The 26,576-nt window shown below is 43.3% G+C and overlaps 1 protein-coding gene across 7 annotated transcripts in view; it reads left to right on the top strand.

The window, feature by feature from the left end:
• SUPT3H (SPT3 homolog, SAGA and STAGA complex component) overlaps window positions 1-26,576 on the top strand; it is a 578,628-nt gene that overhangs the window by 381,623 nt on the left and 170,429 nt on the right. For all 7 annotated transcript variants that reach the window (XM_073586526.1, XM_073586527.1, XM_073586528.1 and 4 more), the window contains one exon: window positions 905-1,044. In XM_073586526.1, coding sequence (XP_073442627.1) covers window positions 905-1,044 — 140 coding nt within the window. The remainder of the gene's footprint in view (window positions 1-904; window positions 1,045-26,576) is intronic.

The following is a 26,576-nucleotide window of genomic DNA, read 5'->3' as shown; positions in this document are numbered from 1 at the left end:
ATTGAGAATTTTAAGAATGAATGATCAATCCAGGAGCAGAAAGAAATGGATTAATATAATACATTGCAATTTTGTATTTTATTTTTTACATTCGCTGTTGATTAATTGATGGTTAATCTTTAAAAAAGGGAGCCGGAAGCATTTGTCACCTACACAGATGTGTCCGTCCTTATCTTTCATTTTGACTCGAGATGACCAACTTTAAAAAGACGTGATTTGGTGATACTCTGTCAGGAGATGTTTCTGATTTGTAGCTAGATGTGGCCATCCAGTGGTTGGGAAGCGAATTGCAGCCTGTTAGGGATGTTGATAATATATTAAATATGGTTTTGAGAAAATTTGGGGTCCTCAACTAAATTCATGTAAGAGTGGACACATCCATTGGATGAGTGATAAATTCTAGACCGAAGAGGTTCATCCATTAGGACCGCTGATGCAGGGTCGGTGGTTTAGCATGCACCTTTTGGTAGGATAGGTAGTCTGGGACAGCAGCGTGAATTAGACTTTCATGGTGTGTTTGATCTTAGATGATAAGTACGGTCTGTGCGGCTACCTTTAGGCGTCCGTGCATTACGATCCGAGTGCTGACAAGGACTGGGCTCGAGTCTCCTGACCAGAATTAGAGGACTACACAGCCCCTTATAAGCCTGTATGAGGCCGTTGAGTTCGGCCAGTTTGTGTTTCGCGGTCCGCCCTCAGATCTTGATACATGGACGTCTGAATGAGGCTTAAGTAGAGAAATATTAGTAGAGGGCCACACCACACGTCTCCCCAGAGCCGGGTCTAGATGTTTCCACACCAGGCCTGATCCACTACAAATGCCCACTCTCCCCTCGCTTCGTTTTACAGCCGTTCTGATATCACTTGAAGAATAACCTGTATCTTTCTCTCTGTGTTTGTGTAGAGAAGATGGCCGCTAACAGTAATGCAAACAAGCGGCAGAAGCTAGCCCAGGACTTCCTGAACTCCATTGACCAGACGGGAGAGCTCCTAGCCCTGATGGAAGACGATGAGGTTGATGAAGTTAAGCAAGAACGGATGGAGGTAAAGTTTCTTTTTACTCCCTCTCACATTATCAGGAGTGGGATTCCAAATTTTTTACCTCATTTTTCCTACTAAGTACGCAGGGAAGCAAACTCTACAAAACAACTGATTAAATCAAAACTGCCATATACTGTACCCCTTAAAAGGAAAACCGCCATACAATGTGCCTTCTGAAAAGAAAACCGCCATACAATGTGCCTTCTGAAAAGAAAACCGCCATACAGTATGCCTTCGGAAAAAAAAACTGCCATACGCTATGCTCCCTGAAAACAAAACTGCCATACACTGTGTCCCCTGAAATTAAAACTGCCATACACTCTGCGCCCTGAAATAACTGCTATACACTGTCCTTCCTTAAATGAAAACTGCCATAAACTCTGCCCCTTTAAATGAAAACTGCCATACACTATGCCCCCTGAAATAACTGCCATACACTATGCCTCTGAAATAACTGCCATACACTATGCCTCTGAAATAACTGCCATACACTGTGTCCCCTGAAAACAAAACTGCCATACACTGTGCCCCTGAAAACAAAATTGCCATACACTGTGCCCCTGAAAACAAAATTGCCATACACTGTGCCCCTGAAAACAAAATTGCCATACACTGTGCCCCTGAAAACAAAATTGCCATACACTTTTCCCCTGAAAATAAAACTGCCATACACTGTGCTCCCTGAAAACAAAACTGCCATACACTGTGCCCCCTGAAATTGAAATTTCCATACACAGTGCCCCCTGAAAACAAAACTGCCATACACTGTGCCCCCTGAAAACAAAACTACCAACACTGTGTCCCCTGAAATGAAAATTTCCTTACACTGTGCCCCCTGAAAACAAAATCGCCATACACTGTCCCCTGAAATGAAAATTTCCTTACACTGTGCTCCCTGAAAACAAAACCACCATACACTGTGCCCCCTAAAAACAGAACTGCCATACACTGTGCCGCTGAAAACAAAACTGCCTTACACTGTGCTTCCTGAAAACAAAACTGCCATACACTTTGCCCCCTGAAAATAAAACTGCTATACACTATGCCCCTGAAATTGAAATTTCCATACACTGTGCCCCCTGAAAACAAAACTGCCACACTGTGCCCCCTGAAATGAAAACCGCCATACACTGTGTCCCCTGAAACAAACTGCTCCTCACTATGTCGACTCAGTATAATTTTACTCCAAGTTCTATGATAATTGTTCTACACAATGTACCTTCTCAAAAAAAAGTGCAACACATTTTACCTCATTCAGTAGTCCCACATACTGTGTGCCCTGGATGTAAAAATCCACAAACTTTTACACTTTGCCCCTTGAAAAAGAGTGTGCCGTCCAGCAGGGCTTCGGAGTCGGAGCTCATTTTGGTGGAGTCGGAGTTGGAGTCGGTATAAAGTGGACCGACTCCGACTCCTAAAATATATAATAAATTGGGTACAGTAGTTCAATGCAGAATGTGCTGAATATTTTTTCATAGGAATTTGGGAAAGTTATGAAATGTCCTATAAATGGCTGTTCTATTCCTGATCTAAGGCTACATTCACACACAGCGTTTTTCCTGCGTTTTTTGAGGATACGTTTTTCAGCTACAAAAGCAGATCAGCTTTTTAAAAAACCGCATCACCTGAAAGGTTTTTGAGCTCATAGATAATGTTTTCAATAGCAAAAGCAGATTAGAAATCTGCTCTATCTATCCATTTATCCATATTTGTCTGTCCATATCTTATCTGTACCAAAAAGAATGAAAGCCGGGTAGCACACAGACTAACACTCCTTTTTTTTTTTTAGCACCAGTCAGGTACACCTCATAGCTGCCCAAAAGGATGCCCAGGACAGGCATTGCTCGTCTTCAGCAACACATCAACAATTGATAGTTGGAATAAATAGACTGCATTCACCACATCTTAAGGTGCAGACTTTATTTTCAAGTGTAGGGGTGTGCAGTATAAGGCTCTGCAGCAGCTGAGGTGTGCAGTATGAGATTCTGCGGAACAGTATGAGGTTCTGCCCCCCCAGTTTTGATCCTGGCTAAAACCGTTTATTATAGATATGGCGAACCCTCAGGTAACCCTAAATGATGGTCAATGGACACAGGTGACTGAATTGAAGGAATTGCTTAATCACCTATTTACCGTGACTAAAAAATTACAAGCTGAGGATTTAACTCCTGGCATTTTCATAAGGGAGTGGAAGAACTTGCTATTTTGCCTGTCCCAAAGAGGAGATTTAATCGCAGATGGCATTTCTGCTTCAATGAAACGGAGAGACACACAGCTATTGGAAAATAAAATTTTCTGGCAGCTGTTTATGTGGACCCAAGTCATCGTATATTGCTTGATGATCAACAGCTTACTAAAGGAAAAGAAGCTCTGACTGAGGTAGCAGTTAGGATGAGTGGCCTACAGGAGGACTGCCAGGCGCAAGAGGACTTGGGTCCTGACGGTGCTACTGCTGCCATATCTTCATCCTCATCAGATGAGGAGTTTGACTTTGACAAGTATTTGGATGACATGGAGCAGGCAAAGCGTTGCTGCAAGGAAAAAGATTTCACTCCGTCTCCTCTAGCAAGCAGATTGACGATATTTCAGCAAAACGTTTCACTTGTTCTCAAAGAAAAAGAAAAATTCAACCGTTCATCAAAACTGACTGTGCATGAGGCAATTCCTTTATACCCGGACTTTGTTAGAGATGTCGCCCATGTGGTTACGGCTTTGCCTCCAACCCAAGTTAGTGTAGAGAGGTTGTTCTCTGGCCTTAAAATTATTAGGTCAGATTTGAGGTCATCTATGAAGGAGGATCTGATGGAGGCAATTCTATTTCTTAGAACAAATTCATAGACTGCACAAATGATATTTAGTATGTTTTTGTTGAAAACTGTTTTTTGCCACTTACATAGTTTATTACATAGATATATATATATATATACTGTGTGTATATATATATATGTGTGTGTGTGTAATCGATATTACATATTTACAATTTATTACAGATTTTTGTTCTAAAGTTGTATTCCAATAAATATATATTATCTTCTATCTAAATATCTTGATTATTGTATCATAAAAATGATTAAATGTCTGATGTTCACATTGTACTACAATACATTTTTCACTTAAATATAAGCAATATATGTTGGAGTTGGAGTCGTGGAGTCGGTGGAAGGGAAATTGAGGTGTCTGAGTCGCAGGTTTGGCTTACCGACTCCACAGCCCTGCCGTCCAGCATAGGTGAGAAATACTTAACTGTCCCATTTTCAGTGCTGCCCTCTTGCCAGGCCTGGCTTCTCTGTTAAATTTACTTTTCATTTCCTGTCAAGTGTAAACCTTCCTCTAGCAGGATGGACTATAAGATGGATTACTGGAAGTGAGGGCGTGTCTCTTACTCTCTATAGTAAGTGAGGGCGTGTCTCATACTCTCTACAGGAAGTGAGGGCGTGTCTCTTACTCTCTACAGGAAGTGAGGGCGTGTCTCTTACTCTCTACAGGAATTGGGGGCGTATCTCTTACTCTACTGGAAGTGGGGGCTTGTCTCTTACTCTCTACAGGAAGTGAGGGCGTGCCTCTTACTCTACAGGAAGTGAGGGCGTGTCTCTTACTCTATAGGAAGTGAGGGTGTGTCTCTTACTCTCTCCAGGAATTGGGGGTGTGTCTCTTACTCTCCAGGAATTGGGGGCGTGTCTCTTACTCTCTCCAGGAATTGGAGGCGTGTTTCTTACGCTCTACAGGAATTGGGTCGTGTCTCTTACTCTCTATAGGAAGTATGGGCGTGTCTCTTAATCTGTACAGGAAGTGGGGGCGTGTCTTTGTCTCTGTACAGGAAGTGAATGGATGGGTCTTTGTCTCTTCGCTCTTGCTCTCCTCTCTGTCAAACTGTATAGAGGCATAACAGAAAGGCAGGCTTTTCAGTGCAGAACAGGCCAGCCATTGGACAATGGCAGAAGCAAGCAGTACATAATGGGAAGTGAAGAAAAGGAAGTTCCCACGCCTATGGTGCTGACAGAATACTAATTAAGAGGAGCTGTTCACTGAATGAGAATGAATGGTCAGTTATAGAACCAAAACTACTTTTATTTTGTTGGGGGAGAGGACCGGAAGAGCACACATTTATTCAGATTTTATTCAGGTTTCCTCTCCCGCCCTCTCTCCTTCCTCCCCCGCCCTCTCTCCTTCCCTCCCGTCCTCTCTCCTTCCCTCCCGTCCTCTCTCCTTCCCTCCCGTCCTCTCTCCTTCCCTCCCGTCCTCTCTCCTTCCCTCCCGCCCTTTCTCCTTCCCTCCCGCCCTTTCTCCTTCCTTCCCTCTCTCCTTTCCTCCCACCCTTTTTCCTTCCTTCCCTCTCTCCTTCCCTCCCGCCCTCTCTCCTTCCCTCCCACCCTTTCTCCTTCCTGTCCTCTCTCCTTCCCTCCTGTCCTCTCTCCTTCCCTCCTGTCCTCTCTCCTTCCCTCCCGCCCTCTCTCCTTCCTTCCCTCTCTCCTTCCTTCCCTCTCTCCTGCCTTACCTCTCTCCTTCCCTCCCTCTCTCCTTCCCTCCCACCCTTTCTCCTTCCTACCCTCTCCCTTTCCCTCTTGTCCTCTCTCCTTCCTCTCCCGCCCTCTCTCCTGCCTTCCCTCTCTCCTGCCTTCCCTCTCTCCTGCCTTCCCTCTCTCCTGCCTTCCCTCTCTCCTGCCTTCCCGCTCTCCTGCCTTCCCTCTGTCCTGCCTTCCCGCTCTCCTTCCTCTCCCGCCCTCCTTCCTTCCCTCTCTCCTTCCCTCCCTCTCTATTTTTGGAGGGTGTCTTTACTCTCTCTCTCTCTCTATATCTATATCTATATCTATATCTATATATATATATATATATATACTGTATATATTTTAATAATATTTATTATTCTTGCAAGGGAGCATGAACATGCGATCTTCTGATTGTATAGGTAATGCAGTACACTACTGGTGTAGTGCAGGGCAGTGTTTGACTGACCGCTGACCGGTAGCCTCTGGCGGCATCTGACGGACTGTAGTCTATGGCAGACTAGGAGTCCACTCTGTCCCACTGATTGCAACGACAACTTACAGGCACCCCTGCAGGGTTACCAATGAGCTGACAGATGGAGCGTTCTCCCTCTGTCAAATTCTTTGTTACACTGTCACTTTTAACAGCATGTTACGAGGAATTAAACTGCTAGAATCGTGGAGAACACCGATACTAACAGTTCTAGAAGGAGTCCGGTTGGGCATATTTGTCGGGCTCCTGCAGCAAATCATATCAGTACAAAAGCTTCACCCATGCGATCAGTATGACCTACATATCCACCCCGTATTAATGGATGTAGACGTCATGCAGCCTTAAGAAGGTAAAGGAGGTTTCAAAACGATAAAAATTATTTTTTGCTGCCTTAGACAGATTTAAGAAAAAAAAAAGTAAGTGAACCTTCTTCCCCCTCACTGGTTCCCTGTAACTCCCATTATGACACTTATAGGGTTTCCTATGGTTCCTACAATCTGGTTCTGGATGAATGCAGTGGATAGGCCTGCTCAGCCTACTGCTAGGTAGGTTGCCTCTGTGACAAGTAATTTAGGAGCGGGCATTTGATCCATTTCCGGTGTGGTGAGACAGAACCAGGATGTAGAGTGTATCACTGGACCGCTAGCGGGGGAGGGTTGGATACTGGTGAGGACTGTAATTTTTCATTTTGTAACCTGTTTTCACCCTTGTCAAAATTTCTTTATTCCCTGAAAAAAAAAAAAGCTAAACTTTTAATACCGCCCGTCTTGTGCGTTGCAGCTTTTTGTTTTTTTTACGATGTTCCTCTAGATTCCGTCTGGTCTTCAATCTATTTTCAGAACTTAAAAAAAAAAATAATGCCAAAGTGTTTTACAACCCAGGAATATGGTTAAATCATTACTCTTCTTTTACATATCAATTACCTTGAAAGAGAGCGGTAATCTTGGTTTTGGACGATTGCAGATACTTCGCGTTCCACTTCGCCCCGGGGCCAAAAACCATAACGGGACGTTCAGAACAGATGATAAACACACAGTTCTGACGTCAGCGCGACTCCGACGGGATGTGTTCTGTTGTGGTATGGTTTCACTTACAAAGCATTGTACAGCAGCCATGTGTACGAGGAGCGCTCGCCATGATATAATACCGCGGTGGTGTTACTTTGCGTTCTGAATGATAAATATATGTATATATTTTACATTAATACATGTGTGCATATATGTATTTTTATATAAATATATACATACGGTAATGGTCTAAAAGTGTTGACACCCTTGAAATTGTTCCAGAAAATAAAGTATTTCTCCCAGAGAATTGTTTCCATTACACTTGTTTTGTTATACACATGTTTACTTCCTTTGTATGTCTATTGTAACAACACAAAGAAAGGCAAATTGGACATCATTTTACAAAAAAAACAAAAACGAGACAGACAGAATTGTTGGCACCTTTCAAAATTGGTGGTGAACGCCTTTGTTTCAAGCATGTGATGCTCATTCAAACTCACATGTGGCAAGTAATATGTGTGGGCAGTTTGAAAATCACACTTGAAACCAGATAAAAACTGGAGAATTTGACTCAATCTTTGCATTGTGTGCCTGTGTGTGCCACACTAAGCTTGAAGAACAGAAAGAGGAGAAGAGAACTGTCTGAGGACTTGAAAACCAAAATTGTTGAAAAATATCACCAATCTCAAGGTTACAAGTCCATCTCCAGAAATCTTGATGTTCCTTTGTCCACTCAAGAAGTTTACAACCCATGCCAGAGAAAAAATGATGAAAGGTTGCAATGCAGGATAATCCAGATGGTGGATAAGCAACCCCAAACAAGTTTCAAAGAAATTCAAGCTGTCCTGCAGGCTCAGGGTGCACTAGTGTCAGCACAAACTATCCAGCTACATTTGAATGAAATGAAACACTATGGCAGGAGACCCAGGATGTCCCCACTGCTGACACAGACATAAAAAGTCTAGACTGCAGTTTTCCAAAATGTACATGAGTAAGCTAGAGTAACCAAGTGAGTGACCAAGATAGAACTTTTTGGTAAAGCACAACATTCTACGGTTTACTAAAAAGGGAATGAGACCTACAAAGAAAAGACCACAGTACCAACAGTCAAATATGATGGAGGTTCAAAGATGTTTAGGAATTCTTTTGCTGCCTCTGGCACTGAGTTACCTTGACTGTGTGTAAGGCATGATGAAATCTGAAGATTATCAAATGATTTTGGGTTGCATTGTAGGGCCCAATGTCAGAAAGCTGGGTTTGCATCCTAGGTAATGGATCTTCCATCAGGACAATGACCCCAAACATACTTCAACACACAGTCATCCATAAATGGAAACAAAGTACTGGAGAGTTCTGAAGTGGCAGCAATGAGTCCATATCTAAATCCCATTAAACACCTGTGGAGAGCTCTTAAAATTGCGGTTGGGAGAAGGCGCCTTAAATTATGAGAGACCTGGAGCCGTTTGCAAAAGAAGAGTGACTGAAGTTTCCAGTTGAGAGATGTAAGACGCTTTTTGATGGTTATAGGAAGCGATTGATTGCAGGTATTTATTCCAAAGGTTGTGTAACCAAATATTAAGTTGAGGGTGCCAACAATTTTGTGTGGTCCATTTTGGGGGATTTGTGTGAAATTATGTCCAATTTGCTTTTTTTCTTTTTTTATGTTCAAATACACACAAAGGAAATAAACGTGTGTAACAAAATATGTAATTGAAATAACTTTCTGTGAGAAATACTTATCGTAATTTTATGGAACAATATCAAGGGTGCCAACACTTTTGGCCATGGCATATAATTTTAGGTTTGTATCGCCATATTCTTGGACCCATACTCTTTTTTTTTTTTTTTTCATGCTGGGAGCTGGCCTTTTTTTTTGTGGGACAAGCCTTCGTTTAGATTTGTTCTAATTTGATTGCTTGAATGTTCGGGATCTCCCAGTTTCTGAATGTGACGGTAGATGCACATAGTCAGTAAACGCTGTGTACTTCCGCAGTGTCCAACTGGCGGCGGCCAGATGTTACAGCATAGTGGTGTCATGATCTCAGTGCGGGTTTGACTCGCACATGTGGGGTTAATGTCTGGAACCAGTGCTGTTGACTGGCACTTCTGAGGTCAAAGGTTATGATCCCAGTGTAGGCTTACCTGCACACCAGGGGCTCATTATTGTGGCCTCTCCCTGATTCTGGGAAGGCTTCTTATGGCCTCAGGAAGCACCTATCCCCGTCAGTTATACTTTCGCCCTTGGCAGAGTGTGTTGATCCCTGAGTGTGTTTGTGCTGTGTTCTTGTTTGCCTGATAACTTGGTGTACGACTTGGCCTGTTCTCTGGATGCTGCTTGCTGGATTCTGCTTGGTACCTTCTATGTCTGTTTGGCTTTGACCACTGCCTGTCCCCGACTATCCGTTCTGTCTCATCCCTGGTACTTTACTGTTATCTCTGTGTATGACCCGGTTTGTCTGACTTTGAGAATTCCTGTATAGTATTTTGCCTATCTCTGGCAGCAGGACGCTAAGCCCCGCCCCTTTGCAGTCACATGACCGTGGGTCCTTCACTGCTCACTGACTTCAGCTTCTCCAGGTCCTGTTTGCCTGAACTATCCGCCCGTGTCTGATTCCGGGCCCGTGTCTGACCACGGGCCCCTCTGCAGTGTGGGTGAGTCCTTGCTCAGCGGTGACTGCACGCCGACCCTAACAGGACCGTGACAAGTGAATGGGATTTCATGAAATCCCATGTCGACTATGTGTCCACAGATGCCCGCAGATCAACCATGGAGACGGACATGCGGCACGTCTCTCCAGACCCCAGCATGTCTATTTATCTTGCGGAGACGCGAGCCTCCACAAGATAAATCTCACCCATACAATGTATAGGACGCGGTGATTCCGCTCGGTTCAGTGATCACATGCAGAATCACCTACGCTCAAAAACCGGCTGTGTTTTGGACGGAGCGGACATGTGCAGCTTCCAAAGCTCTGCCAATTTTGAACATGTGCACCTACTCTTATGGAATATTTTGGAATCTCAAATGTTTCTATTCGTAACGATTTCAAATGTTTTTTTTTTTTTTTTTTAATCATTTTTAAGATTTTCTTAACTTTGGAACGACAACAGGGGTGGTGATTTAAAAATGAAAAAAACTGTAAAGTGAATTTGTAGAATAAGTTTTAAGATAACAAAGTAAATGCAGAAACCTTGCGGAACGGACAATATCTCTAATACTGATGGTAAAACGATTGGCGTTGTTGTAACAATCTCACCAATGTAGGATTTTCTCCAAAAAATATTGAAGTGAAGGAAAAAAAACAAACAAATGGGGATGGCGGATAGGTAAGTTTCCTGAGGAGGGGGAAACCTTTATTTTGTGTTAAATTAATATTTTTAATACTTCTACTCAGGGCTGTGGAGTCGGTAAGCCGAATCTCAGACGACTCAATTTCCATGACCCCGACTCCATGACTCCAACTCCGACTCCTCAATTTCCATGACACCGAATCCAAATCCAACTCCACGACTCCAACTCCTTCATACCAGGGCTGTGAAGTCGGTAAGCCAACCCTCCGACTCTGACTCCTCAATTTCTATGACACCGACTCTGACTCCCGACTCTACCTCTACCAACATGGGCTCCAAGTCCGACTCCACAACTCCGACTCCACAGCCCTGCTTTTACTTGTACAGTGCACTGGGGTTCTTACGTGTTGTAATGTTATAAATCTCCTTTGAAATATTTCCCCTCTTGGAATTCAGATAATCATTTTAACATGAAAACATTAAAAAAAAAATTACATTACTTTGGCCACAAGAACCCTCATCATATACAGCTATAACATTATTCTGGACCTTCAGATCTATGCGTTTTGGACTTTAACGATGTATGAAAACGGTATGTGTGTGTGTGTGATTATTTTCTAGTTTGGGTTAGCGGTATTTTGCAGCCCGTATTTTATCGTCAGCCTTGGCTCTCGCAATTTTGTGCATTTTTTTAATATATTTTATTACCTTAGCAGCTAATCCTTTAAGTGATTTCCACTGTACGTCCAACACTTGGATGTTGCATTAGTATAAATCTAGTAAATGTAGGTTTTAGTGCCTTAATGCTTCGTACAATGGCTCATTTAGGAGCCAGCAAATTGCAGACTCTTTAATTAAAGCAGGATATACTTTGTGTATTTTTGGTGCCAATCGTCATTTGCTACTTTCTTGGCTATTTTTGAGACGTTTGTTACAGAAGTCAATGTTAAGGAATGTTTCCGAAAGCTCAGCAATGTCCAAAAAGAATTTGAAATCACAAGTTGTGCCGGACCCCGGTCTTGTCATCTTTTATACCTCCTCCGCTGGTTCAGCCATCGCTAGTGGAAGTTTCCAAGGACAAAAAAAAATTGTGCTGACAAGTCACAGTGACCCAATTTCTTAAGACCCGCTCTTCAGTTTACATTAACCCCTTCACCTCGGAGCCCGTTTTCACGTTCAAATGTTACAATTTTTTTTACAAATTTTACAATTCTGACCACTGTCACTTTGAGGTAATAAGGCTAGTTTCCCACTAGTGTTTTTTTGCGCTGCGTTTGGAGCGCACATAAAACGCATGTCAAAAGCGCATGCAAACGCTTGTAAACGCTGCGTTATTTTGTAGCATTATTGTGTGCATAACTACAAAAAAACGCAGCGTTTTTATGCGTTTTGTAAGCGTTTTTCATGCGTTTGCATTTTTTATGCGCAATAAACTGGAGAAAAAATCCTTGAAAAATTCTTGCAACACACTCCACCAATGGGACACCAGTGGGCGTGTCTATGGAAATTCTTTATATAGACCCTGTTTACCGCTGAATTCTTCACATTTGCTTGAGAAACATGGATCTGCGCTGGAAGAGCTTTGACTTGGATCTGGACATGAGGACGGCTCAGGCTTATGCTGTTGCTTTCCATGAACAGAGGAAGAGAGAGAGGCAGCGAAGACGGCAGCGGCGGCGTATGTGGATACATCCCCTTATTGAACTCCGGGAGAGCCGTGGAGCGTACCACACCCTCTACAGCGAGCTACAGGCAAACCCGGAGAAATTTACGGATTATACCCGGATGACCCAAGAAACCTTTAACTATTTGCTTGGTCGGGAAAAAGAAGTCATCCGGAGACAGGACACGCAACTCCGGCGTGCGATTACTCCTGAGGAACGGCTCCTGGTCACATTAAGGTACGTAGTTTTGCTAAACCAATGTCTGTTGATTTTTCTTGGTTATGACATGTACTCTTCCAAATCTGGCAAAATTACAGTTCTGCCATGTCGTTAACTATAGGCTGCCGTAATTTTTTTGATGCCATGTATTGAACCAAAGGCTGCAGATTTTTTTTTTTTTTTAATTTAACGTGTGTAAAAAAATTACGTATACACAAATATTAATTTTTTTTGTTTTCTTTGTGCCACAGATTCCTGGCTACTGGAGAGACCCTCTCGTCACTGCACTTCCAGTACCGGATTGGAATCTCCACGTTGTCTGGAATTGTAGCGGACACCTGCCGGGCTTTGTGGAACGTTCTTTGTCCCGAAGTCATGCCCCTGCCCACCGCAGAAAAGTGGTTGGAAATCGCCAACAGATTCTGGACTGTATGCAATTTCCTTAACTGTTTGGGAACGGTGGATGGGAAACACATCCGAATTATCAAGCCCAAAAGAACAGGCTCTGAGTTCTATAACTACAAAAAGTACTTTTCTACTGTACTGATGGCCATTGCGGATGCAGACTGTATGCTTATTGCAGTGGACATTGGGGCATTTGGCCGTGGGAATGACTCCCAGGCTTTTAAGACCTCTGACATAGGCATGAGGTTGTATGGCAACAACTTCAATTTCCCAATGCCACGGCCTCTTCCCAACACCGAAGGTCCGCCACAGCCATTTGTAATGGTTGGTGATGAAGCGTTCCAGATGTGCCAAAACCTGCTCAAGCCCTACTCCAGCCGGGACTTGGACCACAACAAAAGAATTTATTATTACAGGCTCACCAGGGCCAGGAGAACAGTAGAGCGTGCATTTGGTATACTTGTATCTAGATGGCGCATTCTTGGCACAGCTATTAATCTGAAACTGGAAACAGTGGCTGAGGTGGTCAAGGCCTGTGTTGTTCTACATAATTTTGTAATTTCTCGAGAGCCCCCGAACTTAGATCTTGATGATGTTGCTCCTAACCCATTGCCTGAATTTACTCAGCACCCTCTCAGATCATCCGTCAAAGTTGGCTAAACGAGGGACCAATTTGCGGCATACTTCAACTCAGATGTAGGACGGGTGGAATGGCAAGAGCAAATGCTGTAAAAAAAATTTATTGCATGTTGTTGGTATGTTAATAAAAAAAAATGTTTTGATACCTGTACTGAGTGCATTCTCTGTTTTTACACTCCCAATACCATTAGCAAATAGCCAGGTGTATCAGTGAATTTATGATGCTGTGTTTTGTGCATCATGAATTCACTAATACTCCTGAGTAGGTGACATACACACACACACACACACACACACACGTTGTATTACCTTTATAATCTCTACAGTGTGTTCAATTAACAGCGATGGTGGAGATAATACAGGTGTCAGGTAACATAGCCAGGCCTTGTGTCATGGCTGAATTCTTATCACAAGTGGCCATTACAATACAGATTAAACTGTAGCATCACTACACTCTTCTGCAAAATATATGGAGAGTTATAGCAACACTGCAGGTTCAAAATCAATTCACCTGCCCAGGTGTGATAGTGATGCAAGGTCAGGGTATTTGGGAAGTATACATAACATTTATTTTCACCATCAGTAATGTGTTTCTTCCTCAAACACGTAATAGAGTATGTGGTTAATTACAAGGTATATCTATAGTTCCTTGCCTTTTCTCTAATAGTTAAATGCGAATGGAAAAAAAAAAGGCAAGGTAACAATAGATATGCCTTGCACTCAACACCACCCTCTATGCCAGGGTTTCCAAAATCTAGTCCTAAATGTCCACCAACAGATCATGTTTCCTTTTTTTTTTTTTTTTTGTAACTCAAATGGAATTACTAAAAACGTGATTTGTTTGTTGGCTTTTAACACTGTAGTTGGGGAACCCTTCCGTGATTTGGTGTGTGCAATACACCAGATATCTCCATTACTGGTGTTTCTTGTGTCAGTCAAGGAGATATGTGTTGTCAACGAAACCAAGCTACATGACTTGTCTTTTCAACAACAGTCTCTACATTCTTGTAATATTGCACAGACTGTATCCAGCAGGGCTCCCCAACTCCAGTCCCCACGGTCCACCAACAGATCATGTTGTAATGAAATACATATCTCTATTGATAACGGTTTCACAAGAGCAAAAAAAAGGAATTCCATACAACATGATCTGTTGGTGGACCTTGAGGACTGGAGTTGGGGAGCCCTGCTGGATCCAGTCTGTGCAATATTACAAGAATGTAGAGACTGTTGTTGAAAAGACAAGTCGTGTAGATTTGTTTCGTTGACAACACATATCTCCAAGACTGACACAAGTGTATGGCGCAGTGTGTGTAGTCGGCGATTGACACAGTAACCAATCCAAATATTTTGAAAGCACAAGTGCACATTTATTTTGTAACAAAAAATAAAAAAAACTTTTTTATTAGGAATGACGTTTGGGGGAAGATTGGGATACTTTGGGTGTGTGGAGAGACGAGGAACGACTGGAGGTTGAGGAAGGGGTTCTAGGAGAAGGGGCGACGAAAGTACTGGGGGAAGGGAGCTCTGGAATGGACATGGAGGCAGGTTGAGACACATTAGAAGGAGAGGGTGGATGGACGAACAAATTTTTTTTTTTTTTTTTTTTCCTTTGGCGCAGGAATATCCTGCCCGGACCGACTTGCAGCCTGTGACCGCCTTACTTTGGTCGACCGCCTGGTGATGGTGGACTGTGTCGTTGCCCCGTAAAATAGGGAATGCGGATCACCCCTTTGATGCTCTGTGGTGGCAGTGGCAGTGCTGCTAGAAGGGGAGAAAGTTGGGTCGGTGCTCCAAGAAGGAGGCTGCCTGTCTGGGATCTCAGCCAAAGTTCTTGGGGGACTCCGAGGAGGAGTATTGGTGGCAGTGATCTTAAGATGAGGAGTGCTGGTGGTGCTCCTTTGATGAGGAGTGCTGGCGGTGCTCCTTTGATGAGGAGTGCTGGTGGTGCTCTGTTGCTGAAGACTGCTGGCGGTGCTCTGTTGCTGAAGACTGCTGGCGGTGCTCTGTTGCTGAGGAGTGCTGGCGGTGCTCTGTTGCTGAGGAGTGCTGGCGGTGCTCCTTTGATGTTGACTGGTGGTGCCAGTGGCCCAAGCAGGTTCTGTGGTGGTTTGGCTCAAAGCTGGTGGTGCTGTGGCGGTGGTGGTGCTCCATACAGGAGCAGCGCTTACCATAGTGGTGGTGGCGGAGGAGTGTCCAGCAGCACTCAGACTTGGGGTGGTGTCCGGCTTCGCTGGGAATGCAGTTGGCCGTGCGGTGGTATGCAGCAGAAGTCGGTAGTGTGGTGAAGTGAGTCAGCGGTGGAACTGTGGGAAATGACACCACTGACTGCTGCACATACCGATTCTGCTGCATAGCCTGCATGTAAGCAGTGTTGCAGGCCTGTAACACACTCAGCTGTTGCTCAGGACAAAGGTGTTCCGCCATGCCCTGTTCAGTTTTACTGAAAAAATGGTGCGCTGGTCTGTTGAGGTCAGCCTCCAGACGTTCAAGGCTCTGGTCAACAGAGTGGAAGCGGTGTTCCATGTGGTTAAAACCACGTTCCATCAGGGAAAAACCGCTTTCCATTCTGGCGGACAGCGCCTTGAGGCTGCCCTTAAAGGCCTCGCTCAAGAGCATGAACTCGGGCATGACAGGCCTGTCCGAGGCCCTTTGCCGCTGGCGGGTAGTGCCCGCATAACCAGTGACAGAGACCTGGGACAGGGGAACACCTGATGGACCAGCTTCCTGGTCACCAGCTGTCTGTGTTGCTGACCTGCAAGATGCTTCCTGGCTGTCGGATGGCTGGGACGGGTCCGAGGTCGATCGATGAAGAACCGCTCCCGGGACAGGTTGCAGGGTGCTGCTCCAAGTGCTGTGGAAAGAAAGGGAAAACATGAGTACCATGCATTTACAAGAAACATCACCTTTGGAATTGAAAAGCACATAGTAATAACAAACCAAAAAAAAATACTTGCATTCTGCTGGCAGGGACCGGTCTCAGGAAAGCCAACTCTCGATAATAGCGGTACTTTCTTCTGCGCCTTGCCGCAGAACCACTCCGAACCTGTCCCTCAGCACGAACATCAGTGTTGAAGCGGTCCTTCATCGAGGCCAACGTGTGCGGATTTTGTTCACTGTTCGGGGAAAAAATTTTTTAAAAAAATTAGAAAATTCACTTAAGGCAACTTAATTATCAGCACACACACTGGATAGAACTTTGCAAACAGTCAATGCTGCAGCACAAATAAGATTCTAGACACAATGCAGTCACTGTTGATACTGAGGACACTGTTATGTAGCAGCGAAAACAACAGTATCATCAGGAGCAAGAGAGAAAACAGGATCAAGACAGCAGTTGACAAAGCAATCACTTTTTTCCACATGGCATTGGTGTTTTTAATGCAAGAATATATCTTGCAAAAAACACATCAGCACCATCAGGTCCAAAAATCAATGCAGTATCACAGAGCATCTTTATACTTACTGAATGCCCTTTTTGAAGTTGGAGAGGCGCTGTCCCAGGCATCCATCATCGCTGCGGCCACCTCATTCCAGAGCTGCCGGGTCACCACTGTGTCTTTGTACTGCTGGTCATGGCTGTCCCACAACGGGATACGCTCCTCAACGAGGCAGATCAGGTGCTCGTTGTCGATGTACACTACTACTTCGTCATCCCATTGTGGAACCTAGAAAAAATAATATTATAATGTTTTGAATTTTGGAAAATGAAACAGATAAAAAAATAAACAGAGAAAAAGCAAGATAAAAGATGAAAATAAAGACAGAAAAAAATAAAATATATACTAACATTGCGTCTCCTCGCCATGACTTCACTACGCTGCTCCCGCTCTGAATCCTCCCGCTCAGACTTCTCCCGCTCAGACCGCTCCCGCACTCCATCTTCACTGCCCGTGTCCGATGTTTGTAAAGAAAGAAAGAAAACACATTTCTAGAGGCAGCGAAACTTACCCAAAGGCAGCAACATCCTTACCTCACGATCAGCTTGGGCCATTTCTTGCCGAGATGGTGAATACAATGATCCAAAAGAAGACATGCTGAAATGAAAACAAAAAATACATTAGTACATTATAAAATTGTACAGGACACACAGACATTATGTTCAAGAATACTCACATTTTGGCTCCTGAAGCTTGAATCCACACTTGGAAGGCCCTTCTGGGCTTTTGTCTGCTCTCTGCAAGGCTGTCTGTAGAGTATTGGTCTGGCCCTGAAGACACCTTCTTTTATCTACACTCCTCCCAAACAATGTTGCTTATTTAGGGGGAGTTTTAGACATGTGTCTACTAATTGTTTACTCAAATCGCGTGCGCGCACAAAGCGCTGACGTGCGCGCTGCCAAGCGCTCGTCAGCGACCACATAGACTGTAATGCTATTTTTGGGCGCACACCGAGCGCACACGTGCGCGCGCGATTTTTTTAACGATGTAGGCGGAACAAAAAATGCAACATGTACGGTACGGCGCGTCTGGGCTCACACCTGTAAAATGCGCAGTGCACGCTAAACGCTGATGAGCGCGTACATGCGCAAGACCCTGCGACCACCATGTTAAAGATAGGGGAACATTGCGCGTGCCCCCGATAGCGCACGATGCGCGATCAAACACTAGTGTGAAACCAGCCTAACACTGGAACGCTCGAATGGATCCCGCTGATTCCGAGATTGTTTTCTCCTGACATATTGCACTTTGTGATAGCGGTGAAATTTCTTCGATATGACTTGGATTTATTTGTGAAAAAAATGGAAATTTGGCAAAAATGTTGAAAATGTCGCAATTTTAAACTGTTAATCTTTATGCCCTTAAAACAGAGAGTTAAGACACACAAAATAGTTAAGAATAGCATTTCCCACATGCCTGCTTTGCATCAGCTCAATTATTGAAACATATTTTTTTTTTGTTACAAAACCATTTTTTTAGGGACCACATCACATTTGAAGTGAGTTTGAGGGGTCTATATGACAGAAAATACCCAAAAGTGACACCATTCTAAAAACTGCACCCCTCATGTTGCTCAAATACCACATTCAAGAACTTTATTAACCCTTCAGGTGCTTCACACAAATTCATGGAATGTGAAAGGAAAAAATTAACATTGACATTTTTTTCACACAAAATGTTTTTAGACCAAATTTTTTTTTTTATTTTCACAAGGATAACAGGAAAATGGACCCCAAAATTAGTTGTAATTTCTCCAGAGCCTGTTGATAACCTATATGTGGGGCACAGCTACCTTTTGGGTGCACGGGAGGACTTGGGGCTCTATTTGAATTTTTGAATGCAAAATCTGCTGGACTAATTACCCGAATTTTTGACAGCCCCTGATGTGCCTCAACAGTAAAAACTCAATTAGTTACACCATTCTGGAAACTAGATCTCTCAAAGAACTTATCTAGATGTGTGGTGAGCACCTTAGACTCCCAGGTGCTTCATAGAAGTTTAGAGGTTTTATAAGTTTAGAAGCCGTGACAATAAAAGATCACAGTATTCCCACAAAAATGCTCTTTTAACATCAAATTTGGCATTTTCACAAGGGTAACAAAGTTGACCCCAAAATTTGTTGTGCAATGTCTCCCAAGTACATCTATATAGGGGAAATCTACTGTTTTGTCACACGGCAGGGCTCAGAAATGAAAGATTGACGTTTTGGAACGCAGACTTTGGTGGAATGGTCTGCAGGCATCATGTCACGTTTGGAGAGCCCGTGATGTGCCTATCAATGGAAACCACCACATTGACCCCATTTTGGAAATTAGACCCCTCAAGGAATTTCTCTAGATGCGTGGTGAGCACCTTGAACCCTCAGGTGCTTCACAACATTGAACTGTTCCCACAAAAATGATGTTTTAGCCCCAGATATTTTTCCATTTTCACAAGGATAGCAGGAGAAAATTCACCCCAAAATTTTTTGTGCAATTTATCCTGAGTACACTGATACCCAAAATGTGGTTGAAAACTAATTTTGAGACACAGTACAAAGCCCAAAAGGGAATTAGCGCCATGTTGGAGTTCAGATTTGGCTGGCTAGTTTGAGGTGGATTAGTTTGAGGGTGCCATGTCACATTGGCAAACCCCCTGAGGTGCCAGAAAAGCAGAACTCCCCCTATAAGTCTGGTTTCACACTTGCGTTTTTTTTAGCGGTATTTTAGCGCTAAATAGCGCATGCGTTTTTTTTCCCTATACTTTGCATGGGATGCGCTTATGTGCGCATACACATGCGTTTGTACGCGTTTTTCCGCGCATGCGTTTTTTTGCGGTATGCGCTCGGGCGCACAAAATGCAACCTGTTGCATTTTTTGGGCGTCCGACTTGCCGCAAAAAAAACGCATGCGCGCGCAATGCGTTTTTTTACAGCAAGACACCCATTATAAGTCTATGGTGAGCATATGTGCGCATTGGCATGCTTATGTATGCGTTTTTTTTCACATGCGTTTTTTTTTTTTTACCATTAGTTTAGACAATGGAATTTAGGGGTTTGGGTTAGAGTTAGGGTTAGTTAAGGGGGTTTAGGGTTAGGGTCAGGGTTAGGGTTAGGATCAGGGTATGGTTTGGCTAAGGGTTACGGTCAGGGTTAGGGTTAGGATCAGGGTATGGTTTGGTTAAGGGTTAGGGTCTGGGTTAGGGTCAGGGTTAGGGTCAGGGTCAGGGTTAGGGTCAGGGTTAGGGTTAGGATCAGGGTATGGTTTGGTTAAGGGTCAGGGTCAGGGCTAGGGTTAGGATCAGGGTATGGTTTGGTTAAGGGTTAGGGTCAGGGTTAGGGTCAGGGTTAGGGTTAGTAAAGTCATGGTTTGGGTTAGTGTGAGGGGCCACCTGTTTTGAAAAAACGCAAACGCGGTAAAAACGCACTAAAAACGCATAAAAACGCTGCGTTTTTTTCATGCATGCTCATAAAAATGCTTGAAAAAAACGCAGCAGTTGTATGCTTTTGTATGCGCTTTTTCAATGCGTTTTTTTGCGGGAAAAACGCGCTGCAAAAAAAAGCAAGTGTGAAACTAGCCTTAGAGACCTAATTTTACAAACTACACCTTTCAATGAATTCATCTAGAGGTGCAGTGATCATATTGACATCACAGGTGCTTCACAGAATTTTATACCATTGGCAGTGAAGAAAAAATAATTACATTTTTACCACCAAAATTCTATTTTCGGCCCATATTTTACATTTTCACACTGGGAAATGGGTTAAAATGCCAGCAAAAGTTGTCCCACAATTGCTGCTAAACATAGAAATACCCTATATGTGGCTGTAAAGATTTCCTTTGGGTATTTATCTACAGGTGTAGTGACGATTTTGACTCCATAGGTGGATTTTCAGAAGCAAGCAGCTGTGGATGTTGCGGAGTGAAAATTTCAAACACTGTAGTGACCAGTATGTGGTAGTGGCCAACTCATGTTTCTGAAGACACGTACCTGTAAAGCAGGTGGGCTCTTATTGTTAAACAAATGCCAAACATGGATGCTAAATGTGGGGGGAGCCATTTTGCTTTTCCAGTGCATTTGTACTACCAGTAACCTGAAAGTCCCATATTTTTCCATTAACATGATTGTTCTGAGAGGAGACTTGCTTTTTTTGTGGATTGAGTTGAAGCTTTTATTAAGAACATTTTACATAACGTTTGGACGTCATTTATCCTGCACACTATGCTGAGCACTTGGTTTCCATCTTTATCTCTGAATGATGTGATTCAGATGAAACCCCGAGGGATCCATTCACTACAATGAGGCTGCAGAGTTACTCTGGACTCCGTCTGATCTCTGTTCACCGATGTCCTTTTCAGAAGTTTCAAAACTGTGGCGGACCCTGCTTTTATGCACAGCTAAAAAGACAGACACTGCAGATCTTAGGCCAGACGACATCCGCAGTGCCTCCATCTGCCTCATCATAGGGAATCTTCCACCGGGGCTTCCATCTAAATCACGTATTTCAGAGAATTACACGGAAGCTCCGGTGTAAGCACTCAGTGCAGTGCGCAGGATAAGTTGTGCGTTGAGTCTTACTGTGACCTTTAGGAAGTAGACTGAAAAATCAACAGCAGTTGAATAATTGGTTTTATTTATCTTTTATGTCGTTCCCTGTGCGATATAAGCGATTAGACGACTTTATTTTTCACTTCGGTGCAATTACAGCGATACCAGATTTATACAGTGGGGCAAAAAAGTATTTAGTCAGTCAGCAATAGTGCAAGTTCCACCACTTAAAAAGATGAGAGGCGTCTGTAATTTACATCATAGGTAGACCTCAACTATGGGAGACAAACTGAGAAAAAAAAATCCAGAAAATCACAGTCTGTTTTTTTTTCATTTTATTTGCATATTATGGTGGAAAATAAGTATTTGGTCAGAAACAAAATTTCATCTCAATACTTTGTGATATATCGTTTGTTGGCAATGACAGAGGTCAAACGTTTTCTGTAAGTCTTCACAAGGTTGCCACACACTGTTGTTGGTATGTTGGCCCATTCCTCCATGCAGATCTCCTCTAGAGCAGTGATGTTTTTGGCTTTTCGCTTGGCAACACGGACTTTCAACTTCCACCAAAGGTTTTCTATAGGGTTGAGATCTGGAGACTGGCTAGGCCACTCCAGGACCTTGAAATGCTTCTTACGAAGCCACTCCTTCGTTGCCCTGGCGGTGTGCTTTGGATCATTGTCATGTTGAAAGACCCAGCCACGTTTCATCTTCAATGCCCTTGCTGATGGAAGGAGGTTTGCACTCAAAATCTCACGATACATGGCCCCATTCATTCTTTCATGTACCCGGATCAGTCGTCCTGGCCCCTTTGCAGAGAAACAGCCCCAAAGCATGATGTTTCCACCACCATGCTTTACAGTAGGTATGGTGTTTGATGGATGCAACTCAGTATTCTTTTTCCTCCAAACACGACAAGTTGTGTTTCTACCAAACAGTTCCAGTTTGGTTTCATCAGACCATAGGACATTCTCCCAAAACTCCTCTGGATCATCCAAATGCTCTCTAGCAAACTTCAGACGGGCCCGGACATGTACAGGCTTAAGCAGTGGGACACGTCTGGCACTGCAGGATCTGAGTCCATGGTGGCGAAGTGTGTTACTTATGGTAGGCCTTGTTACATTGGTCCCAGCTCTCTGCAGTTCATTCACTAGGTCCCCCCGTGTGGTTCTGGGATTTTTGCTCACCGTTCTTGTGATCATTCTGACCCCACGGGGTGGGATTTTGCGTGGAGCACCAGATCGAGGGAGATTATCAGTGGTCTTGTATGTCTTCCATTTTCTAATTATTGCTCCCACAGTTGATTTCTTCACTCCAAGTTGGTTGGCTATTGCAGATTCAGTCTTCCCAGCCTGGTGCAGGGCTACAATTTTGTTTCTGGTGTCCTTTGACAGCTCTTTGGTCTTCACCAAAGTGGAGTTTGGAGTCAGACTGTTTGAGGGTGTGCACAGTTGTCTTTTTATACTGATATCAAGTTTAAACAGGTGCCATTACTACAGGTAATGAGTGGAGGAAAGAGGAGACTCTTAAAGAAGAAGTTACAGGTCTGTGAGAGCCAGAAATCTTGATTGCTTGTTTCTGACCAAATACTTATTTTCCACCATAATATGCAAATAAAATGAAAAAAAAACAGACAATGTGATTTTCTGGATTTTTTTTTCTCAGTTTGTCTCCCATAGTTGAGGTCTACCTATGATGTAAATTACAGACGCCTCTCATCTTTTTAAGTGGTGGAACTTGCACTATTGCTGACTGACTAAATACTTTTTTGCCCCACTGTATCTGGTATGTTTTATGTTTGGCTGCTGTCACATAATAAAAAATGTTTTTTATTGTTAAAAACAAGTTTTTTTGCATCAACATATTTTGAGAGCTATAATTTTTCCATGTTTAGGCCGACAGTCATGTGAGGGCTTGTATTTCGTGAGACGAGTTGAGATTTTTCACGGTACTATTTTTGGTCACTTTACAATTTTTGATCGCTTTCTTTTCCCACATTTGGGAGGCAGAATGAAAAAAAAAAAAACATTAATTCAGGAATTGCTTTTTTTTTGCCGTTCCGTTGTGGTAAAATGGGTAAGGCAATTTTATTCTTCAGGTCAGTACGATTACAGCGATACCACATTTATATATTTTGTTATGTTTTGGCCCTTTTACACAATAAAAACTATTTTATTGAAAAAATAATTATTTTTGCATCATTTTATTCTAAGAGCTATAACCTTTTTTCGCTGACGGAACTGTATGGTGGCTTGTTTTTTGCCATGTTTTATTACACTTTATGTTCTGCGGTATGATGATAAAACATTGTTTTTGCCTAATTTTTCTTTTTTATGGTGTTCAGTAACGGGGATAACTAATGGAGCAGTTTTAGGTGGGGTAACCACAATCCAGAACTAGCAGTGCTTTGGATGCAGTGCATGTTTACCGTGTCCAAATTGCCGCCGTAAATACGCAGCGTCAAACCCTCAGCCGTTGCTGATCGTGGACACGTACTGTCATAGGTCATGTGGTATTAGTAATTAGGCGACCTTATTGTTTGGGTCACTATGATTACAGCGATACAGATTTATATCGGATTGTTAAGTTTGGCAGCTGTCACACACTAAAAAGACGCTTTTTATATCAAAAACAAATTTTTGCATCACCACATTTTGATAGCTATATTTTTTCCGTATTTTGTCGACAGAGTCGTGTTATGGCTTATGTTTTGTGGGACGAGTTGACATTTTTATTGGTACCATTTTCGGCTACATTACATTTTTTGATCGCTTTCTATTCCATTTTTTGGGAGGCAGAATGAGCTCAATTTTTGTGTTTTTTTTTTTTTTTTTTTCTTTTAATGTTTGCATTTTGTGCAAGTTAGGGCATGGCCTCCCTTCTGTCAGGAACACCGCACTGTACCTGCTCACTGAGCCCGTACGTGTGTCCTGAGTACAAAACTGTGCACAAAGATACCTGTGGAATGGGGCAGCAGTGGTGACGATGCATGCTCCAGGCTGACAGGACCTGAAGCATGTGACTGCTGAGGGCGTGGCCTAAACTCCAGAGAGCTAGGAGCTGAGGAAAACTCCTAGAAAGGTAACTACAGGACAATGTTACCAAGGGGCATAGACAGAGACAGAAACCAGATCAAGCCAGGGTCAAAGCACAAGATAGCACGACAGTACAAAGGGTTAGGCAGAATGGATAGGACGTAGCAATAGATCAGAAAACCAGAGCGGGCAATAGACGGTACAATAGGGACAAACTGTAACGGAGTAACAATAGCCAAGCCAGGAGGTCAGAATCGGAAAAGACAGTAATACCAAAACGAGAGACGGAGTACAGAGTGAGGGGACAGACCGGGTCATACACGGGAAGCAAACAAGCAATGCAGTATACACGCACACCAGGGGGGTCAGACACACAATCAGAACAACAGTATATTGATAAGCGAGGATAAAAATTACCTTTTATTAAATTTTTAGTTAAAAAAGTAAACAACACCCATGTGAATGGACTCAAAAAAAACAAAACCAAAACCACAAGAACATGAAGACACACAAAAATACTTGCAGTATTTATCTGCCTACATAAATGAGTATGAGGCCTCCTTACTGGATGAATAATTTCCTATGGTAAGCTAAAGCTGTAGTGGTAACTTTATGGCCACTAATGATACAGCTATTTATTAAATTTAGGAGATGATTATAATCTCCAAACCAATTGTAACACTAGCAATATTCAAATGAGCAAGTTCATAAGCTTGAATCATTCCCTCATAGTTACTGTAGAAAGCGTACCATGATAAACATGAGGCCCAATAAATATTTCATACAGTGCAGCTATAAATAAGGCAGGTCTACCTACAAAAAATTGCATAGAAATCACCCTTTTCAGGAACCATGCTGCCTCACTAAGGCTACTTTCACACATCAGTTTTTCTCCGTCAGGTGCAATCCGGCATTGCGCCGGATCCAGCAAATGTTATGTAAAACCGGATGTGACGGATCCGGTTTTCTGCCGGATCCGTCTTGGTCGTCAGACCATAAACCGGATCCGTCTCATCAGTGTCATCCGTTTTTCCATCCGTTTTCCGTCGGATTACGCTGGATCCGGTTTTTAAAAACGCCCCTTGGGGGCTTCGAAACGGGATTGGCTGCTGAAATCTATATATACCGTGTTCCTACAGCCCATCTTTGACAGGTTGTAGAGGAGAAAGTGCAGGTTGGAGAGAAGAGCAAGTTACTGGCGAAGATGGATGTTGTCATTGGAAATATTTTGAAGAATTTGGTGGATTTTACAGCGGAGGCGAATCGTTTGAGGGTGATTGTTCTGGAGAAGGAGAGAGCAAGACAGCAGCGCATCAGGCATCAGCGACGCCGTTTGTGGATCCACCCCATCACAGCCAAGAGAATGACGCGTGGGGTCTATTCTACACTCTGCATGGACCTTAGACGAAACCCGGAGAAATTTTTTGGATATGTTCGGATGAAAATGGAGAATTTTGATTACTTGGTGGAGCGCATTGCACACCTCATAAGAAAATCGGACACCTATTGCCGCTTCTCCGTGTCACCCGCAGAGCGTCTGATGGTGACTTTAAGGTAAGCCACATTTATTGGATATGCTCGCATCAGAGCACACTTTCACTGCAATCTTGTTGGTGGTAGTTTGTATCTCCAATTGTTATAGCTGACTTTTGGTATGTAATGCTGTGATTTTTAACTAATTTATTGTTTTTTAATTCCCCACAAATTTCTTGCAACTGGAGAATCCCTTTCGTCACTGCATTTCCAGTACAGACTCGGGATTTCCACCATATCTGGAATAGTGAAGTACACATGCCGTGCACTGTGGGACTCCTTAGCTGAAGAGTTTTTACCAGAGCCCACAACAGAGAGGTGGATTGAAATTTCTGAAAAGTTTCTACAGATATGTCAGTTTCCGAACTGTTTGGGCGCTGTGGACGGGAAACATATCCACATTGTAAAGCCAGCCGGATCGGGATCGGAATATTTCAATTACAAGAAATTTTTCTCCATTGTCCTCATGGCCATCGCTGACGCGGAATACAAATTTATTGCTGTTGATATTGGGGCCTATGGCCGCTCCAATGACTCTCAAGTTTTCAAACTGTCTGCCATGGGGCGTAAACTGTATGGAAACACCTTCCAGTTCCCACCACCTAGACCGCTGCCGCAAACATCTGGTCCACCTATGCCTTTTGTCTGTGTAGGGGATGAAGCCTTCCAGCTGTCAGAACACCTTTTGAAACCCTACTGTAGCAGAGGATTGACAAGACCAAAACGCATTTTTAATTACCGGCTAACAAGAGCAAGAAGAATGGTGGAATGCTCCTTTGGTATTCTGACAGCCAAATG

The sequence above is a fragment of the Dendrobates tinctorius genome, unplaced genomic scaffold (assembly GCF_039654945.1).
Source record: "Dendrobates tinctorius isolate UK_male_01 unplaced genomic scaffold, ASM3965494v1 ptg000093l, whole genome shotgun sequence".
Classification (NCBI taxonomy): Eukaryota; Metazoa; Chordata; class Amphibia; order Anura; family Dendrobatidae; genus Dendrobates; species Dendrobates tinctorius.
The sequence above is the reverse complement of the archived record's forward strand: the minus strand, read 5'-3'. Positions and strand labels throughout refer to the sequence as shown.